General features: G+C 47.9%; 2 protein-coding genes across 8 annotated transcripts in view; both read right to left on the reverse strand.

Moving 5' to 3' along the window:
* Positions 1 to 22,392, reverse strand: part of Rnase4 (ribonuclease A family member 4) — a 25,277-nt gene continuing 2,885 nt past the window's right edge. Inside the window, exons 1-2 of one of the 3 annotated variants that reach the window (XM_021639035.2) lie at positions 20,479 to 20,597; positions 1 to 1,066 (exon numbers count right to left, since the gene is read on the reverse strand). In XM_021639035.2, the coding sequence (XP_021494710.1) occupies positions 606 to 1,049 (444 nt within the window). In that variant the 5' untranslated portion in view covers positions 1,050 to 1,066; positions 20,479 to 20,597 and the 3' untranslated portion in view covers positions 1 to 605. Of the gene's footprint in view, positions 1,067 to 1,216; positions 1,364 to 20,478; positions 20,598 to 22,392 lie in introns of those variants that run through there. The other 2 variants (XM_021639036.2, XM_021639034.2) reach the window with 2 other exon arrangements.
* Ang (angiogenin) overlaps positions 6,432 to 22,392 on the reverse strand; it is a 19,744-nt gene continuing 3,783 nt past the window's right edge. For 2 of the 5 annotated variants that reach the window (XM_060391264.1, XM_060391263.1), the window contains exons 2-3: positions 17,302 to 17,431; positions 11,115 to 13,886 (exon numbers count right to left, since the gene is read on the reverse strand). In XM_060391264.1, the coding sequence (XP_060247247.1) occupies positions 17,325 to 17,431 (107 nt within the window). In that variant the 3' untranslated portion in view covers positions 11,115 to 13,886; positions 17,302 to 17,324. Of the gene's footprint in view, positions 7,065 to 11,114; positions 13,887 to 17,301; positions 17,432 to 20,478; positions 20,579 to 22,392 lie in introns of those variants that run through there. The other 3 variants (XM_060391262.1, XM_060391265.1, XM_021639038.2) reach the window with 3 other exon arrangements.

A 22,392-nucleotide genomic window follows, 5' to 3' on the forward strand; every position in this document is an offset into this window, starting at 1 on the left:
TAGGTTCAACAGACAGCTCTTTATCACAGTGAAAATGTGGAAAATCTTTCAGACAAGAACCGTGACTGAATCTTGGCGGTCTACTACATTCTTGATCTAGCTTTTTTATTTAATCTTACTAGCCACAGACCATAATAACACCAAGCACCTCAGAGTTCTCATTTTGTGATTTCCAGACTCTAAATGGTCCCCCTAAGGATGAAACCCGGAAATAACAGAAAGCATCCACAATAAAGCAGGTAAAGCCCTATGTGGGGACCCTGGTCAGCTGGATCTTTGTCTGAGATCCGCCACTGCTTTCACGGTCTTCAAATCCTGTTTTAACTCTCAGCTTCTGAATAAAGTAGCAGAATTGGCCTCTCGAGTGGGTGTTAGGGCGTTGGAATGAGACAGCTTGGGCAGCCAAAGCCTCTTTGTAATAGTCGAAATGCTAACTAAGTTCATGCAAAGCGTAAGTTCCAGCAGATAGAATCTGGGAGAACCAAGCCATCAGTAGGATGAGAACCTTCCTTCTTCTCTTGCATGTGATGAGCTTATTACAATGGGTTATACTGAGCGTCTATGGGTAGAAGACCCGAGCAAAGAAGACAAAGCCTGGGTGGCATCTATCTGTCAAAGTGCACTGGGACCTCTGGGTTACCCTCACAGGCGATGACAACTCGCCTCGTGCTGGCGCTCGCCCTGTATCTACAGTTGGGGGCCCTGGAGCTCCCTGTCTCTCTGCAGTCTGTGACTCTCACTACACCCTCATGACAGTTCATCTTGCCGTTCTTGCACTGGATACTGGCGGTGCTGCAGATGCCACGGATGTTCCAGATGTCTTCATGGATGAAGGTGTTGAAGCGTTTGCACTGGTAAGAAGTCATCTTCCGTCTCTGCATCATCAAGTTGCAGTAGCTGTTATCGCCACCTGTCACCTGAGGGTCCACGTGCTGCCGAAGAAACCTCTGGTACATCCGATCCTGGCCATAGGAGGGCTGCACAAGCCCTAAACCAAGCAGGATCAGCACCAGGAGCAGAAGCAAGCACGGGGTCCTCTGCAGAGCCATCGCTGCTTAGACCGTGCCTGAGGAGAGAGCAAGAACGGGAGACAAGATGGTGAGGACCGGGCCCTGGAGAGGTGCAGAGAGGGGCAAGGTAAAATCTAAGAATCCTCCCTTTCATCTCCTCCCCCCACTTACGATCTCTCCCTTCTTCCTGCTGCCCCTTTACCCACCCTTTTCTCTGAGAGCAGCTAGTATGCCAACATAGCTTTCCTGAAGGCAAAGGCTCTTCTCTGTGCTAGATGGCAGCTGGTGTAGCCATCAGAGCAAGTCAGAGCACGCATGACCAGGTGGTTAGTTGCCCAGGCCTGTGTAACTGGAGTCTAAAACAAGGAAAGGTAAATCTACGTAAACCTGGAGTTTGGGTTTTGTAAGAGAATTAGCTAGTAAGATCTTTAGGGAGTGTTTGGTGTTCTGGAAATTGCAATTCCCAAAAGTAAAGATAAGCTGGGGTCAAAGCAAATTTATGTATTGATTTGAATGCCCTGTGTCCAGGAAACAGGGGAGATAAAGTAGAACAAACTTCAGTCCAGCCTTTCCTCGTCCAGCCTTTCCTCTCCTGTGACTATTCCACTCGTGGGGTAAACCATGTCTTTGGGGGAAACTCTTAAAAATCTTCTCTTAAAAACAAACACCTGCCTTCGCCCAAAGCTCAAAAATCATTTGGAGGAAGAAGGTGGAAAGATTGCAAAGCAAGGAATGAAATGAAAATAGTGAAACTGTTTTCTGGGCACAACAGGGCACATGTGAATCCACAGCTGTTGAGACAGCATGCACAAGACCTGTGCAAATTCAAGCCAAACAAAATCCCAGCCTGGATTGGGGGTGGGGGTGGGGTGGGCATAAGGATCTATTGGCAAGTCATAGAGGCTTGGAGAAGAAGAACCACTTTTCTTTAAGGGTGTGCGACTCTTGGTAGGCTGACACGATCCAGAGACTAGTTTGGCCAGAGCAAACTGGACACAATGGGTTTAAAAACTGAAAAAGGCAGCTGTGAAGTTAGGTGGGTAGGATGGTGGGGCTAGATCTGAGAAGAGTTGGGAGAGGAAGGGGACTATGCTCAAAACACATTGTATGAAATTCTCAAATAATGAATAAAAATGTTATATAATGAACAAAGTAGGATAATGACCGTGCAGGAACGGCTTGGGGAATGACTCGCAGATGCTGCCATCTGGTGGTCAGTCCTCAGATTTGACTTGCAGGTCGATTGACGAGAGCAGATAAACATCATCCCTGACGCAAGACAAGTGGACACCCCAAAGTAACTGGGCAGTCTTTTCAGAGTCAAGCCGGCCTGTCGAGGCAGCCGCAGCCAAAGAGCTCCTTCTGAGATGGTCTGACGCGTACAGATACCGCTGTGCTTCTCTTCAAATACGCGGGTCCGTGACGGCAGACCCCACACGCGGCTGACGTGGCTTGCGGCTTACTTAACTCTACCTCAAGCCCACGCTTTGGTAAGGGATAGGCATGCTAGTGTTGCTCGCTGACACTCCCCCCGCATTCACAGCCGTGGCTTTGCACGTCAAGCTCCGTGCAAGCGCCTACAGCGATAGATGAGAGAGAGAGAGAGAGAGAGAGAGAGAGAGAGAGAGAGAGAGAGAGAGAGAGAGAGAGAGAGAGAGAGCGCATTAGCCTTAGCAGCCTTGGAGGCCTTGCCGTGCTTGCCTAGCGTGTATGAAGCCATGGGTTCGCTCCCCAGAATCACACGCCATCAGGCATGGTGGTACGCGCCATCAGGCATGGTGGTACACACCTGTAATCCCAACACTTAGGAGGTAGAGGCAGGAACACCAGAAGTCAAAGTGAGTTCCGACTACGAGAGAAAGGCTTTCCAACTTCGCTTAGTACGAACCTCATCTTCACCAGGACCCCACCCCGGCAAGCCCCGCGCGCGTGCGCAAAGCTCTCCCTCTGTACCACGGCTTCTCGATAAGAACTTCTTTTGGCACCGTAATTCCATCCCCCTGTATTCGCTGCTATAGTCCAGACTTCCAAAGTTCCCCAAAGGCCCATGTGTTGAAGGCCTGCTCCCAGGGTGGTGCTGTTGGACGTTAGGTCACAGAGGGGATGCCCTTGAAGGGTCCTTAAAATGGCCCCAGCTTCTTCCTTCTTCCTTTGCTTCCCCGGTACCATGGGGCGAGCAGCCGCTCCTCCACGCTCTCCCACTGTCATTCAGGGCCTCCCCACAGGTACCAATGTAAAGGGTCGAAATAAATCTTTCCTCGTTTCAAGTTGGTTAGTTCAAATATTTTGTCATAGCAATGGAAAGAAGGCTAACACGGTGTGCGGTTTGGGGGGGGGGGCTCCAAAGCCTCTCTTAGGGTGTCGCCAGATAGGCCGCACAACTGTAAGAACACCTGCTCGTCCGAATGTTGTGAGAAATAACTTCTGAAAAATTTAACGGAAGGTGTCGTCACAATGCCCAGCACACTGTAAGGAGTCAGTAAAGGCTGGCGATTATTTTCCCTTTGTCCGCTTTTGTCCCTGTGAGGAAGACAGTTGAAAGCGGGGTCACCCTGAGGGGAAGGGAGAGAGATCTGCGCCCCCCAGAAGGCAGGTTAGGAGGCAGTGCATAGGAGAACCGGGAAGGAGCATGCTGTGCAGAGAAAGGAATGCAGGGTTGGTCTTCAGAGCGTCCTGCCTTGGAGCTGTTGACCACTTTCATTTTTCTGGTGTTCCTCTTGTTAGTATTTTGGAACAAAACCTGCTTTTGGGTTACCTAGCAACTTATGATGTCATCATGTGTCCCCTGCCCCCCTACCCCCCCCCCCCCCGCCAGGTGGCCACACCTGGAAGGCTGGTTACCTTGTCCCTTAAAGGAACAACCCGACACGTGGTCTCTCTTTTGCTCTTCTCTCTTGCTCTTTGCTCTTGCTCTACCAGCGCCCCCTCTCTCTCTTCCTTCTCTCTCTTTTTCTCTTTTCCTCCTCTCTCCCTCACTTTCTCCCCATCATGTCCCGGTCTCCCTTCCTCCTTCCCTCTCTATATCCACTTAATAAACCTCTTGCATAGAAGATCGGTTGCCAGCCTCATCTTTTATTAATAGATCTAACACCTCTACTTTCTCCAACCAGAAGAAAATAACAAATGACTGCAGCATGCTGCCTTTCGTATCTGAGTCCCTTTATTTTAAAGGGTTAATTACACTCTCAAAACATTGGAGGTCTGCGTCCCAGGGGAGAGTTTCCTCTCCAATGGCGCGGAATGTTCTTGATCACATGTCACCATTCTGTGGAATTTGAGAGCTTTTCTTATCTTTTCCTTGCACAGCCAGCAATCACTCGTGACCTTGCCTTCAGTTTCTCAAATAGCTTATTACTGAGACGCAATGCCTTATCTGTAATTTGGTGTTTCAATCTGAACGCCTTTGCCTTATGAGAGAGCAAGAGACTCCATACAAAAATACTAGGACCGAGAAAGCACCATCCAGATGCGATTTTTTTTTTTCTGGAGTAGGTTGTCTCTTTCTTTGTGAGTCCCCAAATCAATCTTGGGTCATGGGTCTTCGTGGCAAGCACCTTTACTCACCGAATGATCTCACTGGTCTTTTTTTTTTTTTTTTTTAATGGCAACCTTGCTAAGGAGAGACATTTGAAAAAGTCTTCCTGTTTCCTGAAGGGATGGCTGCTGTTCCTGCGCTGAGCATGCACCTGCAGCCCAGTTCTCTGGCTTGTCCCAATTCGAATACTGGCAGGAAGGCTGGCTCATTCAGGGACTGGCCCATGATAGGGCTTTGGTCCCAATTTAGGTCAATAATAGCAACAAAAGATGACTGCTCAGAGGAATCTGCAGCCCTGATATTCATCTATTCAGAAGGCAGCACAGCTGCTCATTTTGCATCTGTTAGCAACTGTTTTCTAACTAAAACATCTAGGGGTGAGTGCATAAACCTTGGCGGACAGGGCATCACCTACTTAGCTGTGTGGCTGCCAGCATCCAGCGAGCTCCGTTTCTATGTAGTTTACACCTGAAAACAAATCTAGCTGAAGCACGTGAAGACAACAGACGTGGAATCTTTCCACCACTTCCTTAAGACCTCACAGCTGTCAAATATTTGACACTCAATAAAGTAAAAGGTTAATGAGAAAATAATGTGAAACAGGCAGCTTTTTAAAATTTTAAATAAAATAGCTGTGGCAAATGAATGTCTTGCGGGTGTTCCATTAGAATTAACAATAAAAATTCTCCCTTGCCTAAGTCAAGCAAGAAGTGCTTGGCAGACAAAAAGGGAAACTTGAGAGGCTGTGAGGTGGGAAAGAGGCCCCTCACTTGGCAGTCCGGGAAGCAAGTAATTCATTATAATTAAAGCTGCTTAAGGCCTTCCTCCCTTGCCAGTCATAAACCTGCATTTTCCAGAAATCCAGGAAGAAACCTTCTTTTCAAGGAGAGGCTATGTACTGAACCCCTTGTGCAAACCTGCTGGTCTCTGAATGCTACCTTTGCAGGTTATAATTCCATCTATGACATCCCCTGAGACACCCTATGATCACACCTTTCAAAAGACAGAGAAAAGGGGCCCTGGGGTGGCTCAGCAGTTAAGAACGCTTGCTGTTTTTGCAGAGGACCTGGGTCTGAATCTCAACACACAACACAACCATCTGCAGCTCCGGTTCCAGGGGATTCCACGCCTCTTCTGACCTCCCCGGGCGACAGGCACACAGGTGGTGCACATACGTACAGGCGAGCAAAACACGTATTATAGAAGGAGGTGCGTGTAACATGACATATTTTAAAGAGAGAGAAAGAGAAAAAGAGGGATGTCCTAGCAACCTTTAAGGGACCCAAATTGTACATATAGTTGTACTAAGGCTCTCTGTGCATGGCTCTCTGTTGGGGAGCCCATACCCACATCTGGGTACGCCCCACTTTCTAAGTGCCTATGCCAACAGGTTGTGCTAAAATTATCATTGATAAGAACTCCGACTCTGCTTCATGCAGGCTAGTCTTGAAATGTCTTTCTGTGGGAGACTATGAATCTGGTCTGGCCAGAGTTGAGGTCCCTAAAAAAATCAAAGGGGACTCAACAGGTTGCGGAGGATGACAGCACGGAGCTGTGTCGGTCCCCTCAGTGCCGACAGTCTCGTGTTGTGTTGTTTGTGTAAGAGAGGGGAGGTGGGGGCGGGGAGGCACCTTTGGTGTATTGGCTCTTGCTGCTCTTAAACCGCTTTCCCTAAGGGTTCCCTTTAGTGACCTGTTGCTTAATAGACAACTCGCCTCTCTTGAAAATTTCCTGTCCTGTCTGTGGCTCAACTTATATCATCCTCAGCACCCACGACAGAAAGATTGAGTCTGCCTTCAGTAGTCTACGAACAGATAAGGAAGACTCTCTCCGTTCTAGCCCCTTCCCCCACCCCCAGGGAGCAAGGAAACAGGACAAGCTGAATGTACTGATTCTGAATGCTTTGGAGACAACTTTATTATGGGCATTGTAAATCAGGAGACATAACTTTCAGATAGTCCATCTCCTGCCCCTGACAGTGAATGTTGCCACCAGGGTCCTGGGCTGTGAGGGGAAATAAAAAGAGATCCCAGCCAGGTCTGTGCTGGGGGTCTGCTGACTACAGGCTGAAGAAGGACTCATCCAAGTGGACGGGCAAGCCATTTTCACAGGCGACAACAACGTGTCTGAACCCCGCGGAGGCCCGGGTACCGGCACGGGGGCCGGGAAGACCCTCCAGTGTGCTTGCAAATGGTGACCTGGAAGGGAGACTTGCTTATTCTTAAGGTTTCTTTGTAAGGGTTTCCATTTGTCCCACAGATGTCCTTGATACTGCCTTTGTTGCCATGAATAAAGGTGTTGACATCTTTGCAGGGTGAGGTCAGGCCTCGCCTCTTCATCATACTTTCACAGTATCTGCTGTCCCGGCCCTTTGGCTTGCTATCGTAGTGCTGAGCCAGGAATTTTGTGTACCTGGCATCATTCTGAGCCAGCGTTGGTGGGGTCGCAACCAGACTCAGCATGAAGACCAACAACAAAGGGCCCAGACTCCTCAGCATCATCGCTTCCAACAGAGAGTCCTGCCAAGGGCAAAAGAGCAGGAATGGTACGACCATGGAACCACATTTTAACTTACACTAAAAGGGTGGGGACTTTTCTCTCTGATAGACCATTATAAAGCAGTTGTCCTCCGTCATCTAAATCCATCTTTGCTTTGGCTTTCCTAATTGACTCCATGCCCCAGCCATCTTTCCTTATTCTGTAGGTTCACCATCAGCCATAGCATAAGAAAATCTACTTACATTCTTAATTCCCTTATTTCTTGACTTCATAACAAATATTACTCAAGTCTCTGTTGGGCCAAGGAACTGTGCTAGATCCTAGGACATAAAGACTTTTTAAGATATGCCAAGGGCAGGTACAGTGGTGTGTGTCTCTATGTCCTGGCTACTTAGGTAACGGAGACAGGAGGATTGCTTGAACCCTGGAGCTCCACACTAGGTTGAGTAATGGGTTGGGGAGAGAAAAGCACAGAACAGAAATGTGGCAACATGGGGAAGGGATAGGGCTCCTGGGGTGAAGTGGATGGTACCGCAGGAGCGGAGAGCCAAGGGGAATGGCTTCTGAGGCCGTGAGCACAGGGACAGCCAATCCCTCAAGGCTATTGAGATGGGATTCCAGGCACTCAGGTCCACACCAATGAGGAAAGCTGTTCAGAGCAGATGACCTTGTGATGAAGGGGCAGGTCTATGTCTCACAGAGAGCAGGATTCCTAAGCAGAACGAGTACGCAGTCCTTGAAGTGGGCCTGGGGGTGACCCGTACAGGGCGTAAAGGGGAATGCAAGCTTGTCTTTCATAGTGCCTCACTTCAGAGGGTGACCTGAGAGAATATTTCCTAGTCTGTCCTGCATTTGTAATACTGTTAGCACGGGCAAATGATCTTCCAGTGTGGAAGAACAAAATCCTGACATCTCTTCATGAAGCCAAAGGACTTACAATTCTGTGTAAGATCTCTCTGAAAAGGAGAAGAGAGAGAAGGCTCCTACAGTCATCTCCCCAGAACTCTCAGCTCACCCTGCACCACACAAATCCACCACAGACCACACACAACAGACCCAAAGGTGCCTCCTGCTGGAGCCTGACCTCCTGAAGGACTCTTAAAAGATGTTATTCCTTATGAAATTTAAAAATGTGAGAACTGGGAGATACTAGGTGTTTGCAGCCATCAGCTTCTGATAATATCCTTAGTTACCTGAAGAAAATAAATAAATAAATAAATAAATAAATAAATAAATAAAAAGATTATCCTGAGACTTAAAGACTCTCCTCATAGCGGGGCAGCAGAGACCGTGGCCTTTGAAAATGCGTACTGCTCTTCAGCAAACCCAAGTTCAGGTCCTGGCACCCCCACTAAGCCGCTCACATCAGCCTAGGACTCCATCTCCAGGGGATCCAATGCCTCTGGCCTCTGTGGGCAGCTACACTCTCTTACACACGCCCACCCACAGACACACATGCATACACGTGTCCTAAAATAATAAAAATAAATCTCAAAACAAAAAAACTCTAGGGAGGAATTAGCTGTGTAAGGAAAAAGCCAGCCTTGATGACAAGCCCTTTTAATCCTCATGCTGTGAAGGTGAGAACACAAAGATCCTGGCCAGCCTTGTAATTGGTGAGTTTCAGGTCCTAGAACACTCGGTTGTTGGCTTCTGGGGAACATATGCACAAACCTGCACCTCCCACAAAACCCACAATAGCTCTGTACCCCATTATATCAGATAATTACAAGCGCCCCCACATTTAACAAGAAAAACCAGCTCTTAAGTTTTGACTTCTTTTTTTGAAACAGGGTCTTGCTATGTAGCTCAGGCTGGCCCAGACTCTTGATCCTCCTTAGGAACAACCGCATCCAGTTTAAATAGTTCTGGGGAGACAGAGGCAGGAGAATTGGAAGTTTCAAGTTATCTTTGGCTCCATAACCAATTCAAGGACAGCCTGGGATACACAAGACCTTGTCTGTAAATAAATAAATACAAAGAATGTTTCATCCTCCAGCCTAAAGAAATGTGTTACTGAAAGAGGAGATCAGCCCCAAGTAACTGCCCACCCCCCCACAAACTGTGGCCTATTTTCAGCTGCATTAAGTTAGACATTAATTTTATTTTGTGTTTCTCTCACTTGTAAGTCTGAACACTTTTATTTTTACCGTGTGTGTGTGTGTGTGTGTGTGTGTGTGTGTGTGTGCGCGCGCGCGCAGTTCTGAGGTCCTGGCACTCAGCCTATAATCTTCTCACCAGGGCAGGGTCAGAAGCAGAGCTTGGAATCTGGCAGGTCGGGGGTCTAAGGCTCTGCGGAGCATGTGGGAGACAGGCGACGGAGTGGGAAATCAACAGTCTTTGTAATTAGCCTCGGACAGCTACCAACGTCGTCATGATTACCACAGGCCAACTCGGTTCAGGGCTAAAGAACGCCAGGGTCTCGGTCATTTCACAATACTGCAATAACAAACTTCCATTTAGCAGGCAGACTGTGACCTGCGACAGGATAATCTCGAGTGTGGTTGTTGCTGTTGATCGATAAAGATGGTCACGAATGCTGAGGGGACCATCACGTGTAGTGGCTTCGCCAGCACCAGCTGCCAGGATGAGGCGTCTTTACGCTTGTCTGGAGGGAGGGGGGTCTCTTTTCTGTGTGTGGCTTCTCCTCAGAATTTAGGAAGACCTGTGTGTGATGCTGCAGGCACACCTGCGACCACAGAACAGGCAAGGAGGACCGCTGTAAGTTTGGGGCTAGCCTGGCTACGCCCAACCTAACCGAGCAAAACGACGAGAGCTGGCGATACTCAAAAGGGTCAGCAGGTGGCAGCAGTGGATAGGGATGTTGCCATTCGGGAAGACCGTTGGCCCTCGCAGAGGTGCCAACCCATATTTAAAACCTTGCGGGAGTACAGGTTGTGGGGAATGGGAACTGGTGGGTTCACTTAGAGGGCCTAAACTTGCCAGGCTTTGGTTATTTAGGACACCAAAGCGAAAGCCACAAAGCGGAGGCTCCAATTATCGGACCATTGCTAATGTGATCTTGGGCAAACAACCATTCACCCGTCTGTATTTCCTGCTGCTGTATAATGTACAACTGGGAGGTGCCTGCATTCTTTACCTTGAAGCATAGTGCTTGCTTCACAGCAGATTCCTAATATCACTCTGGAGGTTAACTTCCTTCTTCTCTCCAGACCTACACTTTACATCTGTAAACGAGAGGGGTCTTAGCTTTGAAAGTCTGGTTCTTCACCAAGCTAATAGATTCCTCACTGTGTCAGCAGCCAAATCCAGCAACACTGGAATTGCAGGGACAGATTTATATAAAGTCAGTTGATGGTGTAAGGTACCAACTGGAAGAAAGCAGTGATATGGCAAACTGAGTCCAATCTCGCTGAAACACATCATCTCTAAAGGTTCTCTGTGTAAGACAAACCCCTACACCGCCAACAGACTAACATTACACGTGGGGGGCTTGCATCCTAAAGAGACACTTGCTGTTTAGACTCTGAAGGCTCTCGGGTCTTTGTGGCCAGGGAAAGAAAGGGGTTGCTTGTTTCTAATTTGCAGAAATTGCACATTCTTCCTTACCAACCCACCCAACACAGTTCTCGGGCTTACTGTAATGTCACTTCTCTAAGACAAATTCCAGTGTACACCACGACCACCCATGTCTGCCGTCCATTCCCTTGCAACTGTCTCACTCGCGTAGTTAACTCTAGATTCCCCTCAAAGCCAGGCGAAGCATAATTTCGAGGAAGTAAGTGAGAGCTGGATTGTTTGGGGTGCAGATGTAAGTCTGCCAAGGCCAAAGGTGCTGAGCCTTCCTTACATACACAAGACGAGACTGCCATTCGGATTTCTGTCCGTGGGCTATATCCCGACTCTTCTGCAGGTTCGTCTTATCCATTCTTAAATCAGTCCCACGGTCCTTGCAGGAACCAATGTTCTCCGTTTCTCCCCGTCGGCCGTGCTCTGCACCCAAGAGATGTACAAAGCTTCCCACATCAGAGTGGACGACATGAAGAAACCCTTTTCATGGGTATTGTTGTGCCCGTCTCTCAATACCCCAAAGACCACCAGGGAGCCGATTCCGATGCAAACACACAAGGGTCTTTATTACAAGCTCGAGCTTGGGCCCCCACCATAACCGACGCAGCAGATCTGGAGTGAGAGGCCCCAACAGGGGAGGAGGGGGTTGTTTATGAGTTGCAGCATAGGGGGTTTCCAGCCTGGCAAGCATCTGATTGGTTAACACACAAAGAGGAATGTTTAAACTGACTGCTCCAAGTCAGATGTCTAACCTTAAACAGCTAACTTCAGGAAATCTAAAACAACATCTGGAACTCGGGTATTTTCCTGCCTCCTACTGATTGTTTGTTGCTAGGGAGGTTACTCCATATTTGTGCCAATTGTACATTTTGTGGTTTTTCCCGGAATAAGAGTTCAAGGCTAGGTCAGTTTAATACAAAATGGAAGTTTTACACAAAATGGAGTCGCTCTGGCCCTTCAATCCCTCCTCTGACAGATACCTTGAAGGCCCAATCATGGGTCTTTTCTGAGCTCATATTCTCCATTACCTATGTTATATAGGGAATAGTAATAAGTTCACATTACTATCAGCTGGATGGCCCCTCATCATTCTTTTATGAAGGTGATTAGTTTGTTCAGAATACATGGTCTAAAAGTTAAAAGCATAATCAAAATGAGAAGGGGTTTGCTAAGCAGGGTTGAAATTAGGGCAGTCATCCTGGGATAACTATTAAACCAGGATCGAGACCATCCTTGTCTGGCCCTGTATCCTTTTCCAGACTTTCTCTGACTTTGGCAAGGGACTCTTTTACAATGCTGGAATGGTCTGCATAAAAACAACATTCTTCTTTTAGGGCTACGCAGAGACACCCCCCCCACCCCCTTGGTAGAAATGATAAATCTAATCCCCTCCTATTTTGTAGGACTACTTCCACTAGGGAGGTCAAGGACTCTTGTAGATGGGAAATAGATCTTTCTAGGCTCTGAAAATCTGCATCTATAGCCATTCTCAGGCTGTAGAAACTGCTGCTCTGCAGAGTTAGGGCAGAAGTTCCCGTCCCTGCCCCGGCTATTCTCAATTCCAGAAGTGCTGACAGAGTGACAGCTGTGAATGGCTCCCTCTGTTGTCGATGAGATGGGCCATGCCCATTTAGGGCTCTTTCAATTTCTTGGTCTGTGTGATATGTGATCTTGGGGATCAATTGCACTAAGGCACAGAAGTCCAGAGACTCGTTTAAGATACCCAGATGAACGCAGGGGTTGAGCCTGGAGGAGCAGGCCCACCACCCTCAGTCCAGAGGCGGTAAATATGAGCTGTTAGCTGGTACCTATAGGGTCTGAGTGCATCATCCTCCACGAGAGTGGGGATCCTGCCTATGCAGGTCCCTTGTCCTGATATGTCCTGGAAGGTAAGTCTGGCCTGCTCCTGTTGGACCCATTTACAATCTTTTTAGTCTGTTGTCAGGGTGGTGTTTCCCATAAAGGCAGCTCCTTCATAGTAAGGGAGTCTAGGCAAATAGCATAACCAAATTGATGAGATGAGATCCGGTCTGGTATTAAGTACCTGGTAAGCATGGAACATCAATGACCAGAGCGGTTCTGTCTCTTGAGGTGGGACATCCTTGTGGGGGTCATTAGATGCCCAATGGTGGGAGGCTCCAAGGGGGCCAAAACCCGACTGGGGCCTACTGCCTCTTGATTTGGCCCTTTGATATCATTTACGATAAGTCGGATGGTGAAGAGTAACCCTGGATCATAGGTGGGGCCGGGTCTATGAATCCTTAGCCCCCATGTTTTTCCTGATTCCCACGTGGCTCGTTTCCCAGATTCAGTAAAGGTGACGGATACTTGATTACATCTGCCTCCCGGTGTTCCTCCTACAGCTGGAGGCTTATGACAGGGACCACCTGTTCCCCTATTCTTTCCCTTTATCCATACCGTGCCTGACCCCGGGAATCGAGCGGTGTAGCTGACGTTATTACTGGTAAAAGGCCCATAGTTGCCTCCCCTGTGCACTGTGATTAGGTCCTTCCGATTGGCCTTCCACCAAATGTGTCCTGTGCTCTCACATCCCCAGCTGGCACAGAAGTATTGTTCGGGTCCCCCGCACTTATCTCTCCATGATTTGGTCTCATCGTGGCCAGGACATACATAGAAATAACGGTTCCGGAGGCTAGCCCGGTACCCAGGGTATGTACAGCCGTATCTTTCTTCAGGGTTGTCATGGTCCCCGGTGCCTGACGCGTGCGCCAGGTCACAGAGATCAAATTCCAGTTGGGGCCACCAAGTATTTCTGGGGGCTAGCCTGGAGGTTGTGTTAATGACTTCCCCAGTGGCTGTAGCTATTATTTCCCAGGTGAGGTTGAGGGGCTGGTGCGGGCTTGCGGGAGCAGAAGCAGTCATTAAGGGAAGCAGAGTACATACAGTTAGCAGTCTCACGATCGGGTGAGTCTGAGCTTGAGTGGGCTCCTGGGGTCCTTTGAGGCCTCCCATTTTGGAGACGGAGTCCCGTGGTCTTTCTTTTACGGCAGATGGTCAGCAGATCAGATGTGGGTGGAATGAGCCCAAGAAATGATGGTTCTGGAGACTAACCCGGTACCCAAGGTATTTCCAGCCCTATCTTTCTTCAGGGCTGTCGTGGTTCCCAGGCACCTGACACATGCGTCAGGGCACAGGGATTAAAGTCCATCTACCGTCCACCTTCAGGGCTGTGGGGGTGGTCAGCAGGATGGCGTGGGGACCCTTCCACCGAGGTTCCAGGGATCTCTGCTTAAGTCTTTTGACAAAGACCTAGTCATCAGGTGTGTCGCGGTGGGGCTCCGGAGGGGGACCTGTCTCATAAAGAGCATGTAGTTTAGGCCAAACGTATTCACGGGACCATTGAATTCCCATAAGGTCCAATAGGTCTCTGTCGTCAAATTCAGCGGTTATTTCTGCCTGGAGGTTTGAGGAACCCAAACATGCTTTCAAAGGAGGTTAGTCCCACCTAATGAGGGGAACTGCACACCAACAGAGTGGAAAGGGGAGGAAAGACACCCAGTCACCGCCAGTCTCTAAGGTCAACCTAGTTAAGGTCTCTTTTAGAGTTCTAGAAGCAGAATGTAGTTTCCAATCAATCCCCAGAACTGTGGCCAAATCCTTACTTACCTTGAACACAAATGCTGGTCCATCGTCTAACCCTATCATCTGTGGAAAAGCATACCTGGAAAGGATGTCTTCCAGCAGTTTCTTTGTCACCACTTGAGCAGTCTTGTGTTTTGTAGAAAAGCTTCAGCCCATCCTGAAAAAGTATCTACAAATGCCAGCAAATATCGATATCCATGTTCGCCAGGCTTTACCCCAGTGAAGTCTGTTTCCCAATTGGCTCCAGGTCTCCTTCCTCAAAGCCTAGCTCCTGCGTTTTTGGCATTTGGTATACCACTAGTGAGCTGGCAAGCCTGATAGTTGTTGACGATGTTGTCTATTTTTGATTTGGCCTCTTTAATCTTTACATCTGCATGCAGGATCAAGTCCTGCATCCTCCTGATGCCCATGTAAGAAGACAGAGGTATCTTCACCAGCATCCATCCTCCGAGCTTTTCTGGGAGGATTAGGTCTCCTTCTGACCTCCGCCATCCCTCCAGGCATCGAGTCATTGGCAGTCCTATTATCCATTTTAGGTCTTCCTTAGTATACTTGGGTTCTTCTGGGAGGTTTGGGTCACCTGGGTGGACCAGCATGGTGGCTAAGACTGGAGGGCAACTCGTTTGGCTGTCCAGTCTGCCCAACTGTTTCCTTGAGAAATTGAATTATCCCCTTTTTGGTGACCTGGGTAGTGGATGATTGCTTGTTTCTTTGGCAATCAGAGGGCCTTTAATAATGCCAGTATCTCTTCCTTATTTTTGACAGTTTTTCCTTCTGCCTTCAGCAAGCCCTGCTCCCAGTATATTGCCCCGTGGATGTGGGTAGTGGCAAAGGCATACTGGCTATCTGTCTACACATTAAGCTTTTTGTCTTTCCCCAGCACTAATGCTTTATCTAGAGCAATAAGCTCAGCTCTCTGGGCTGAGGTACCAATAGGCAGTGCTTCTGCCCAAATGGTCTCAGTCATCCCTGCACACTTCTGGCCATCCTGGACAAAGCTGTTCCTTTCAGTGGACCAAGTCTCATCAGTGTCTGACAATGGGGTATCTCTTAAGTTTGATGAATGTGGGCCAGGATTCCAGCACAGTCGTGCAGAGAAGGGGGGGGGGTCAAGTCCGGGTCCAGCAAGAATATAGCTTGATTTAAGGCAACAAGTGTCTGAAAAGTGACTCTGGCAGGGCTGGGTAGCAATGCCTGATAATGAGTTATATGAGTGTTACTTAGCCATCTGGCTGGAGCTGCTTTGGGACTCCTTCGATGGCATGTGGTGTTGTGATGGTCAGGTTTTGGCCCAGGGTCAATTTATCAGCATCTTTTACTAAGAGCACTACGGCTTCAATGATGTGGAGGCAAGGGGGACCAACCTGTGGCCACTGGGTCCAGTTTCTTGGACGGATAAGCCACCGGGTGGCTCCCTGGGCCAAGCGGTTGGGTCAGGACTCCTTTGGCTATGCCTTTATTTTCCTCCACAATGGAGGGAAATGGTTTGGGGACAATCGGACAGCCTGATGGCCAGGGCAGACAGCAGGGCCTGTTTTAGTGCCTCAAATGATTGCTGATGGGTCTCTGTTCAAAGGAAGCCATTCGTCCCTTCTTTTATAGCTTCATAGGTGATCTCTGCAAAACCTGGTATCCATAACCTGCAGAACCTCACTGTCCCCAGGAATTCCTGTACTTGGTGAGGGCTTCTTGGGGTCAGGTCCTGAGGACAGTCTCCTTTCAGGCATCAGGGAGCCAATCCTAACCTCTTTTAGGTATCTAACCCAGGTATCAGAGCTGTTGTCTACACAACTGAGCCTTCTTCAGAGGCTCTATACCCCAGGTCTCCCAGTGTCTGCAGTAGACATTCTGTGCCAACCATACAGGCTTCCTGACCGTCTGCTGCCACAGGTATGTCATCTACATACTGTAAGAAAGTAAGTGGGGGTGCTGGGCTCAGTATTCAACCAGGTCTTGATGTAGCACTTCATCAAAGATGGTCAGCTAATTTCCGAATCCTTGGAGAATCTTGGTCCGTGTCAATTTGTCTGTTAAGCCCTCTGTCATGCCATTCAAAGGCAAAATAGTCCTGGCTTTTGAGGGCTCGGGGAAGGCTGAAGAAAGTATCTTTCAAATCCAGGACTGTGTACCGTTGATATTCCGGGGGGAGCACACTTAGTGAGGTATAAGGATTGGGCACTGTTGGGCTGGATGTCCATCACCCGCTTACTTACTTCCCACAGATCCTGCACTGGCCTATAAGCCTTGGAGTGAGGTTTCTTCACTGGCAGTAGGGGAGCGTTCCAGGCTGATTGACATGGCCTTAGGACTCCCGAATCTGACAGTCTCCTGATGTGAGGAGTGATGGCCGATCTAGCTTCCAGGGACATCGGATATTGGCGAATCCTAGCTGGATCAGCCCCTGGTTTAAATTCCACAAAGATTGGGGGCCAGTGTTTAGCCAACCTTAGCCCTCCTGTTTCAGCCTGTGCTGAGGGAAATTTCTTTAGCCATGACTTGATGTTCGAGTCTGGTGTCAGGGCAGGTTCATATAGATCATATTCATCCATTAATGTGGTGGTCATCACATGGATAGACTCCCCTGTCTTATCCAGTACTGGGGTGCCCTCTGGTGAGAAGTCATACCATAAAAGAAGGGGATGCCCAGCCCATTCCTAAGCCCATCGTTCTTCGGGCAGCCCGTGGGTATTGCTTCATTCCAGTGGCCTCTTGTACCCATGATGTCCTCTGGGTCTGTGGTGGCCACCAACAGGATCTTCGCCAAGTCCTTGTTTTGTCTTTTCTCTGCTGGGATCTGCTTTTCATCTGCACTGCCCCTATTATTGTGCACTTTCTCTGCCGCAGTTATTAAATCTCTCAGGCTCTTTCACCCACTTTTTCTACCCTTTGGAGCTTTTTCTTTAGATCCGGTGCAGACTCATTAACCAGAGCTATGGCTCCTGCAGCTATATTATCTTTAGCCTCTGGATCAAGTGGAGTGTACCTATGGAAGGCATCCATCTTTCGCTCCAGGCATGCTGCTGGGCTTTCATCTCATCCCTGAATAATATCATAAACCCTTGACAAATTAGTTTCTGAGCCCTGCCAGCAGAGCCTGGCGGTGGGCCAGAAGCTTCCCCTTACCTTTAGTGGTGTTGTAATCCCAGTTAGGCCTGGTCAGCGGAAAACTGGCATCGATTTGGGCCTGAACGGTAGTAGGGACTGCTCTGGTGCCAGTAACAATTTCCTGGCCTCTGTCTGGATGCCCTTCCCTCTGTGGTAAACAACACGTAACAACTGCTGACACTCATCCCGGGTGGGATGATGAGTAAACAGGACAGTTTCCAACAGACTAATGAGATCCTTAGGATTCTCAGAGAAGGGGGCATTTTGGATTCTCCAATTATAAAGGTCGATGGTAACGAACCGCCAATAATGATGATTCTGATTGCTATTTGCATCTGTAGGACCAGCAACTCTTAGGGATGAGACAGTAGAGTCTGGTTGCCCTTTTACTCCTGGTCCCCTGAGCTGGTCCTGATAACGTCTGTATTGAGTCTGACAGTGGTGGTGGTTGAGGTGCCGGGGAAGGCGGGGTGACAGAGGCAGTGAAGTGCCTGATTCCTCCAGGGGAGGTTCTATCTGCTGAGGAGGAGGTGGATAAGAAGGGGAAGGAGAGAGTAAGTCTCCTTCTGTACCACCTTGTAAAACGGGGTATGGTGATGGTGCTGATGGTTTGGACCCAGATTTAAGCGGATTAAGCAGTTTCTGAGTTGTTGTTTTCCTTTCTTTTGTTTTCAGTTTTCTGAGGAGGAAGAAAAGACTGAATCCAAGAGCGAGGGTTGCTAACTAGATCTCCCCAGACCACAATGTATGGCACTTGATCTGAGTGTCTGACACGTGAACAAAGGATCTTCCTTTCAACCGCAAAAATGACAGTGGAATCAAGAGTTCCCTCTGGAGGTCAGCCCATGTTGAAGGTGGGCCATTCAGACCTGCAAAAAATTGTTAGTCTGTCCTTCCTAACATTGACAGAGAGGTTATCGGCTCGCATTTTGACCTCTCCAAAGTGATCAAGAATTAAGTCCAGGGGTGTAGAGAGGGTCTGTCCCCTGTTGTCCATCTCAGTCACAAGGAAGTAGACAAAGATGGAATAGCAAGCCAGAGAGACACACAGAAAGCCATGTAACAAATTCCTCCACTAGTGCAAGAGAAAAACCCAGAGTAGGATTGTGGCAAATTGCCACACTGTGGGAGCGACCCTCTCTGTCCTTCCTGACAGATTAGAAGAGTTTGGGGCCCTCTGTCCCAGTGATCTGGTTATGGTTGTCCAGAGTGTCTGCCCTAACCATTCCCAACCACATAGATTACAGACTTTGTCTCGAGACCCAAAAAGAAATCTAGAGTTTGCTGAGACAGACACAGACAAGACACTTACTGGCCGGTCCTTGACCCTTTGATTTGGGGGTCCTGGGGATCTTGGGAATCCCAGACGAGCCCCCAAGATGTTGTGCCTGTTCTGTGAGACCCCAATGACCACCAAGGGGCTGATTCCGATGCAAACACACAAGGGTCTTTATTATAATCTCATGCTTGGGGCCCCACTGTCACCAAAGAAGCAGATCTGGAGTGAGAGGCCCCGAACTCAGGGGAAGATGGTTTTTTTTTGTGTGTGTGTGTTACAGAAAGCAAGCAAGGGGTTTCCAGCCTGGCAAGCATCTTATTGGTTAACACACACAAAGAGGAACATTGCCTTTTAAACTGATTGGTCCAAGTCAGATGTCTAACCATAAATGGCTAACTTTAGGAAATCTAAAACAACATCTGGAACTCCAATACTTTCCTGCCTCCTACTGATTGGTTGTTGCTAGGGAGGTTTCTCTATATTTGTACCAAGTGTACATTTTGGTTTTTCTTTTCTTTTTCTGATAATAAGAGTTCAGGGTTAGGTCAGCTTAATACAAAATGGAAGTTTTACATAAAACGGAGTTGCTCTGGTCCTTCAGTATATCTCCACTTCTCTGTGTATTCTCAGCAACAGTCCAGAGGGAAGCTGGGAACACCAGCCTGAGTCTTCCTTCAAGTCTTTCCTAGTTTATTCCCTCAACCTACCACCTTTTGATCTTGGTACGCATTCCACTTTGTTTTCTAAAGAGCATTCATATATTTTTTTTTTTTTAAGGAAAGAAACAAGAAGGAAGCAGTGCTGAAAGCATACTTCCTGGTTTGGGGTTTTTCTTTTTTTGGCTTTTTGAGACAGGGTTTCTCTGTGTAGCCCTGGCTGTCCTGGAACTCATTCTCTAGACTGTTGTAACCTGCTTAAAGTCTATCACCCCTCTGTTGAGACCTACTTTAGCTCTATGCATAACTGTGTCTCCTCTGTTAGCATATGCTGTAACCTTTAACACATCAAAAACCAGTTTACCTCCAAGTATGTCTATATGGTTTCACTTCCCAAAGTTTGTGTACTTTGTTACCTGGACACTCTATGAAGTACCCCAACTGCATAACCAATCAAATCAAAGTCAGTTAGAAACTCTTTGTCTAACTAGTCAAAATGATGTAATGTTGCTTCCTACACCTGGATACTTGGTTGTGTTTTTGTTACCTGGTTGTTATCTGGTTGCAGTTTGTTTCCTACACCTGGTTACAGTTTTGTTGCCTAGTTGTTACCTGGTTATGGTTTTCTGTATTAAAAAAACCTGCTTTAGGACTAGACGGATGTCATAGTCTGGCTCTCCAGTCCTGACTGATTATGGCTGTAGCTGGTCAGTTTCTGTTTAGTGTTCAATAAACCTCTGTTGAGTTCAGTCTGGCGTCTGAGCGGTCAGTGAGCAGCTATTCCTGGACCCTTAACATAGACCAGGCTGGCTTTGAACGCAGAAATCCGCCTGCCTGCCTGAGTGCTGGGATTAAAGGTGTGTGGTGGCCACCGCCACCACCAGACTTGGATTTTTCCTTTTTATTCCTGCCAAGCCATGCTTGTTAGAGAAGGAAACATGACAGTTCAGACGCCCTCAGACAATGGCTTCCCAAGCCTTTGGGGGTGGGGGGAGGGGTTTATCACAATTTAGAAATCCTTCCTATATCCCCGTCCCCTTGCTCTCAATCATTAATTTATACTCACTCAGATACAAACTATCCCAAAAGAAACCCATTTTCATTTTACATGTAGACTCTTACTCATTTTCTTTTTAATACATGGGTTTGGGCCCAGAAGTCCTAAAAAGGGATAAACTGTTTCACTAAAATAGATGAATGGCTAGAAGGAGTACAGAGAAAAAGAAACAGAGCAGCAGAGTACACAAGGAAGAGTCTTACAAAAGGTGGTCAGCTTCCCTCCAACTGGAGATGAGTCAAGCTGTTTGCTCCCGGAGACAGGGTTCTGCAGTGTGAAGCCAGAGGCTCCTCTCAGCCTGGGTATATATAGTGCTAGTGCCAGGGGGTGGGCAGAACACATCTGAGGAGTCACTCACCTCTTCCCTGAGCATGACTGTGTCAAATATTAACCACCCGGTGGGCCAGACATTTGTTCAGTGGCGATAATGTTTGCTAGAGGTGGCCTTTTGTTCCTAGGCTGCCTCTTTCTTGATGGGCATGTTCTGTATGCTTGCTCAAGGTGGGACTGCGGTCTCACTGTTCATGTCATAAAGTAATAAAAGCCATGTTATCTTTGACCGGAAGGCCAACTTCAAAAACTACTTTGGAAGCCGTCTAGAGGAAGGAGTGAGATGGCTACACCTCCACCTCTTCAAGCCCTAGGAATACACTCACAGCATTTCCTGGGCTTCCCTTCAACCTCCTGTTCTTTGAAGCACAATTGCAAAAACAGCTGTCGACATCTAAGCATCATCAGAACTATGTGAAGAAGGTACTGTGTACATCTGATGCTCTAAGTATGCGCAAAAGCCATGATCAAACAGTAGATGAGCCAGAGCGTCTGCCTCCTAATACTCAGAAAGTACAGTGAGGTAGTGAGGTAGTGAAGAAGTTTTCTAGCAATGCTGTTACATGTTTGTCTTCAGGGCTGGACAGATAGATAGCTTAGTGGTTAGGGCACTGGCTTCACTTCTCAGTTCTCAGCACCCATATGGCAGTTCACACCCATCTGTAGTGATGCCTTCCTCTGGTCTCCCCAGTATTGCATATGCCTGGCATACAGATGCACAGATACCCATATGCAGAAGACAGATAAATATGTAAAATTAAAAAAAATGTGTTATACATCTGTCTCTTATATATAGGGCAAGATTGTAATATTTTCGCTCTTTGTCAACTCCTAGAATTTGCTCCATCACTTTGAATAGATATTTGTGTGTCATTTAAGCTGCACTAATTTCTAAAAAGCAAAAGTAGTGACAACCTACAGGTTGTCAGTGAAGGAGTAGAGGTGGAGGCAGGGGCAAAGCACCTCTCCTCAAATGAGAACCCTGTTGGGGATGTTTTGAGGTGAGTCTGGGTACAAGAACTAGAGCACCAGCTGACAGGATGAGAAGGACGGACTGGTTTTGCTTCAGTTGGCTTAACTGAGGAAACAGGCTGTCAGCTTTCCTTTGAGAATTAGTTGATCTGTCTCTCTGTTAGGGAGAACCTTTCCAGAGAGGAAAGGTTTGCTTACTCGGTTTCTATAGTCTTAGTGACTGACAGGTACATCTCCCTCGGCTGATCTGGAGCCTCTAACCATGCAAACGCTCTGGGTTACTCTTTAAAGGTCCAGAGTTGCAAGATTTAGTGGCAGTTATTAAAAAACTTGATTGCTAAGCAGAGCAATCTGGCTTTGGGAGCTGGCTGATACTTCCCATGGGGACCAGTGAGGGCATCTGGGTGTTGCAATGGACCCAGGAGTGTTCTTATCTGCAAAAAGTTGCTGAAATCAGCTGGTTCATCTTCACCAAAGAGTTATTGTTCCTGACCACAGAGTAAAATCTCTAGGAGTGCAACCTCTGTAAAAAGCACTTGGTAGGCAGAGGAAGGTGGATCTCTGTGAGTCTGAAGCCAGAGCTAGTCCTAGGACAGCCAGGGCTACACAAGAAATCCTGTCTCAACAAACAAACGCTGCCCAGAATGTACACACCCTCATGCACACTCTTCCTAAGAACAGGGCATGGCAACACGAGGAGGAAGAGTGGGTGGCGTGGGGATCTGAAAAGGACAAACCTCAACACTTTTCAGCTTTGTTGAGACATAGACCAGCTTGAAGTTCCCCTTTGTCCTTGTCCCTTCCCTCCGGCCCCC

This window comes from Meriones unguiculatus, chromosome 9 (assembly GCF_030254825.1).
Source record: "Meriones unguiculatus strain TT.TT164.6M chromosome 9, Bangor_MerUng_6.1, whole genome shotgun sequence".
NCBI lineage: Eukaryota > Metazoa > Chordata > Mammalia > Rodentia > Muridae > Meriones > Meriones unguiculatus.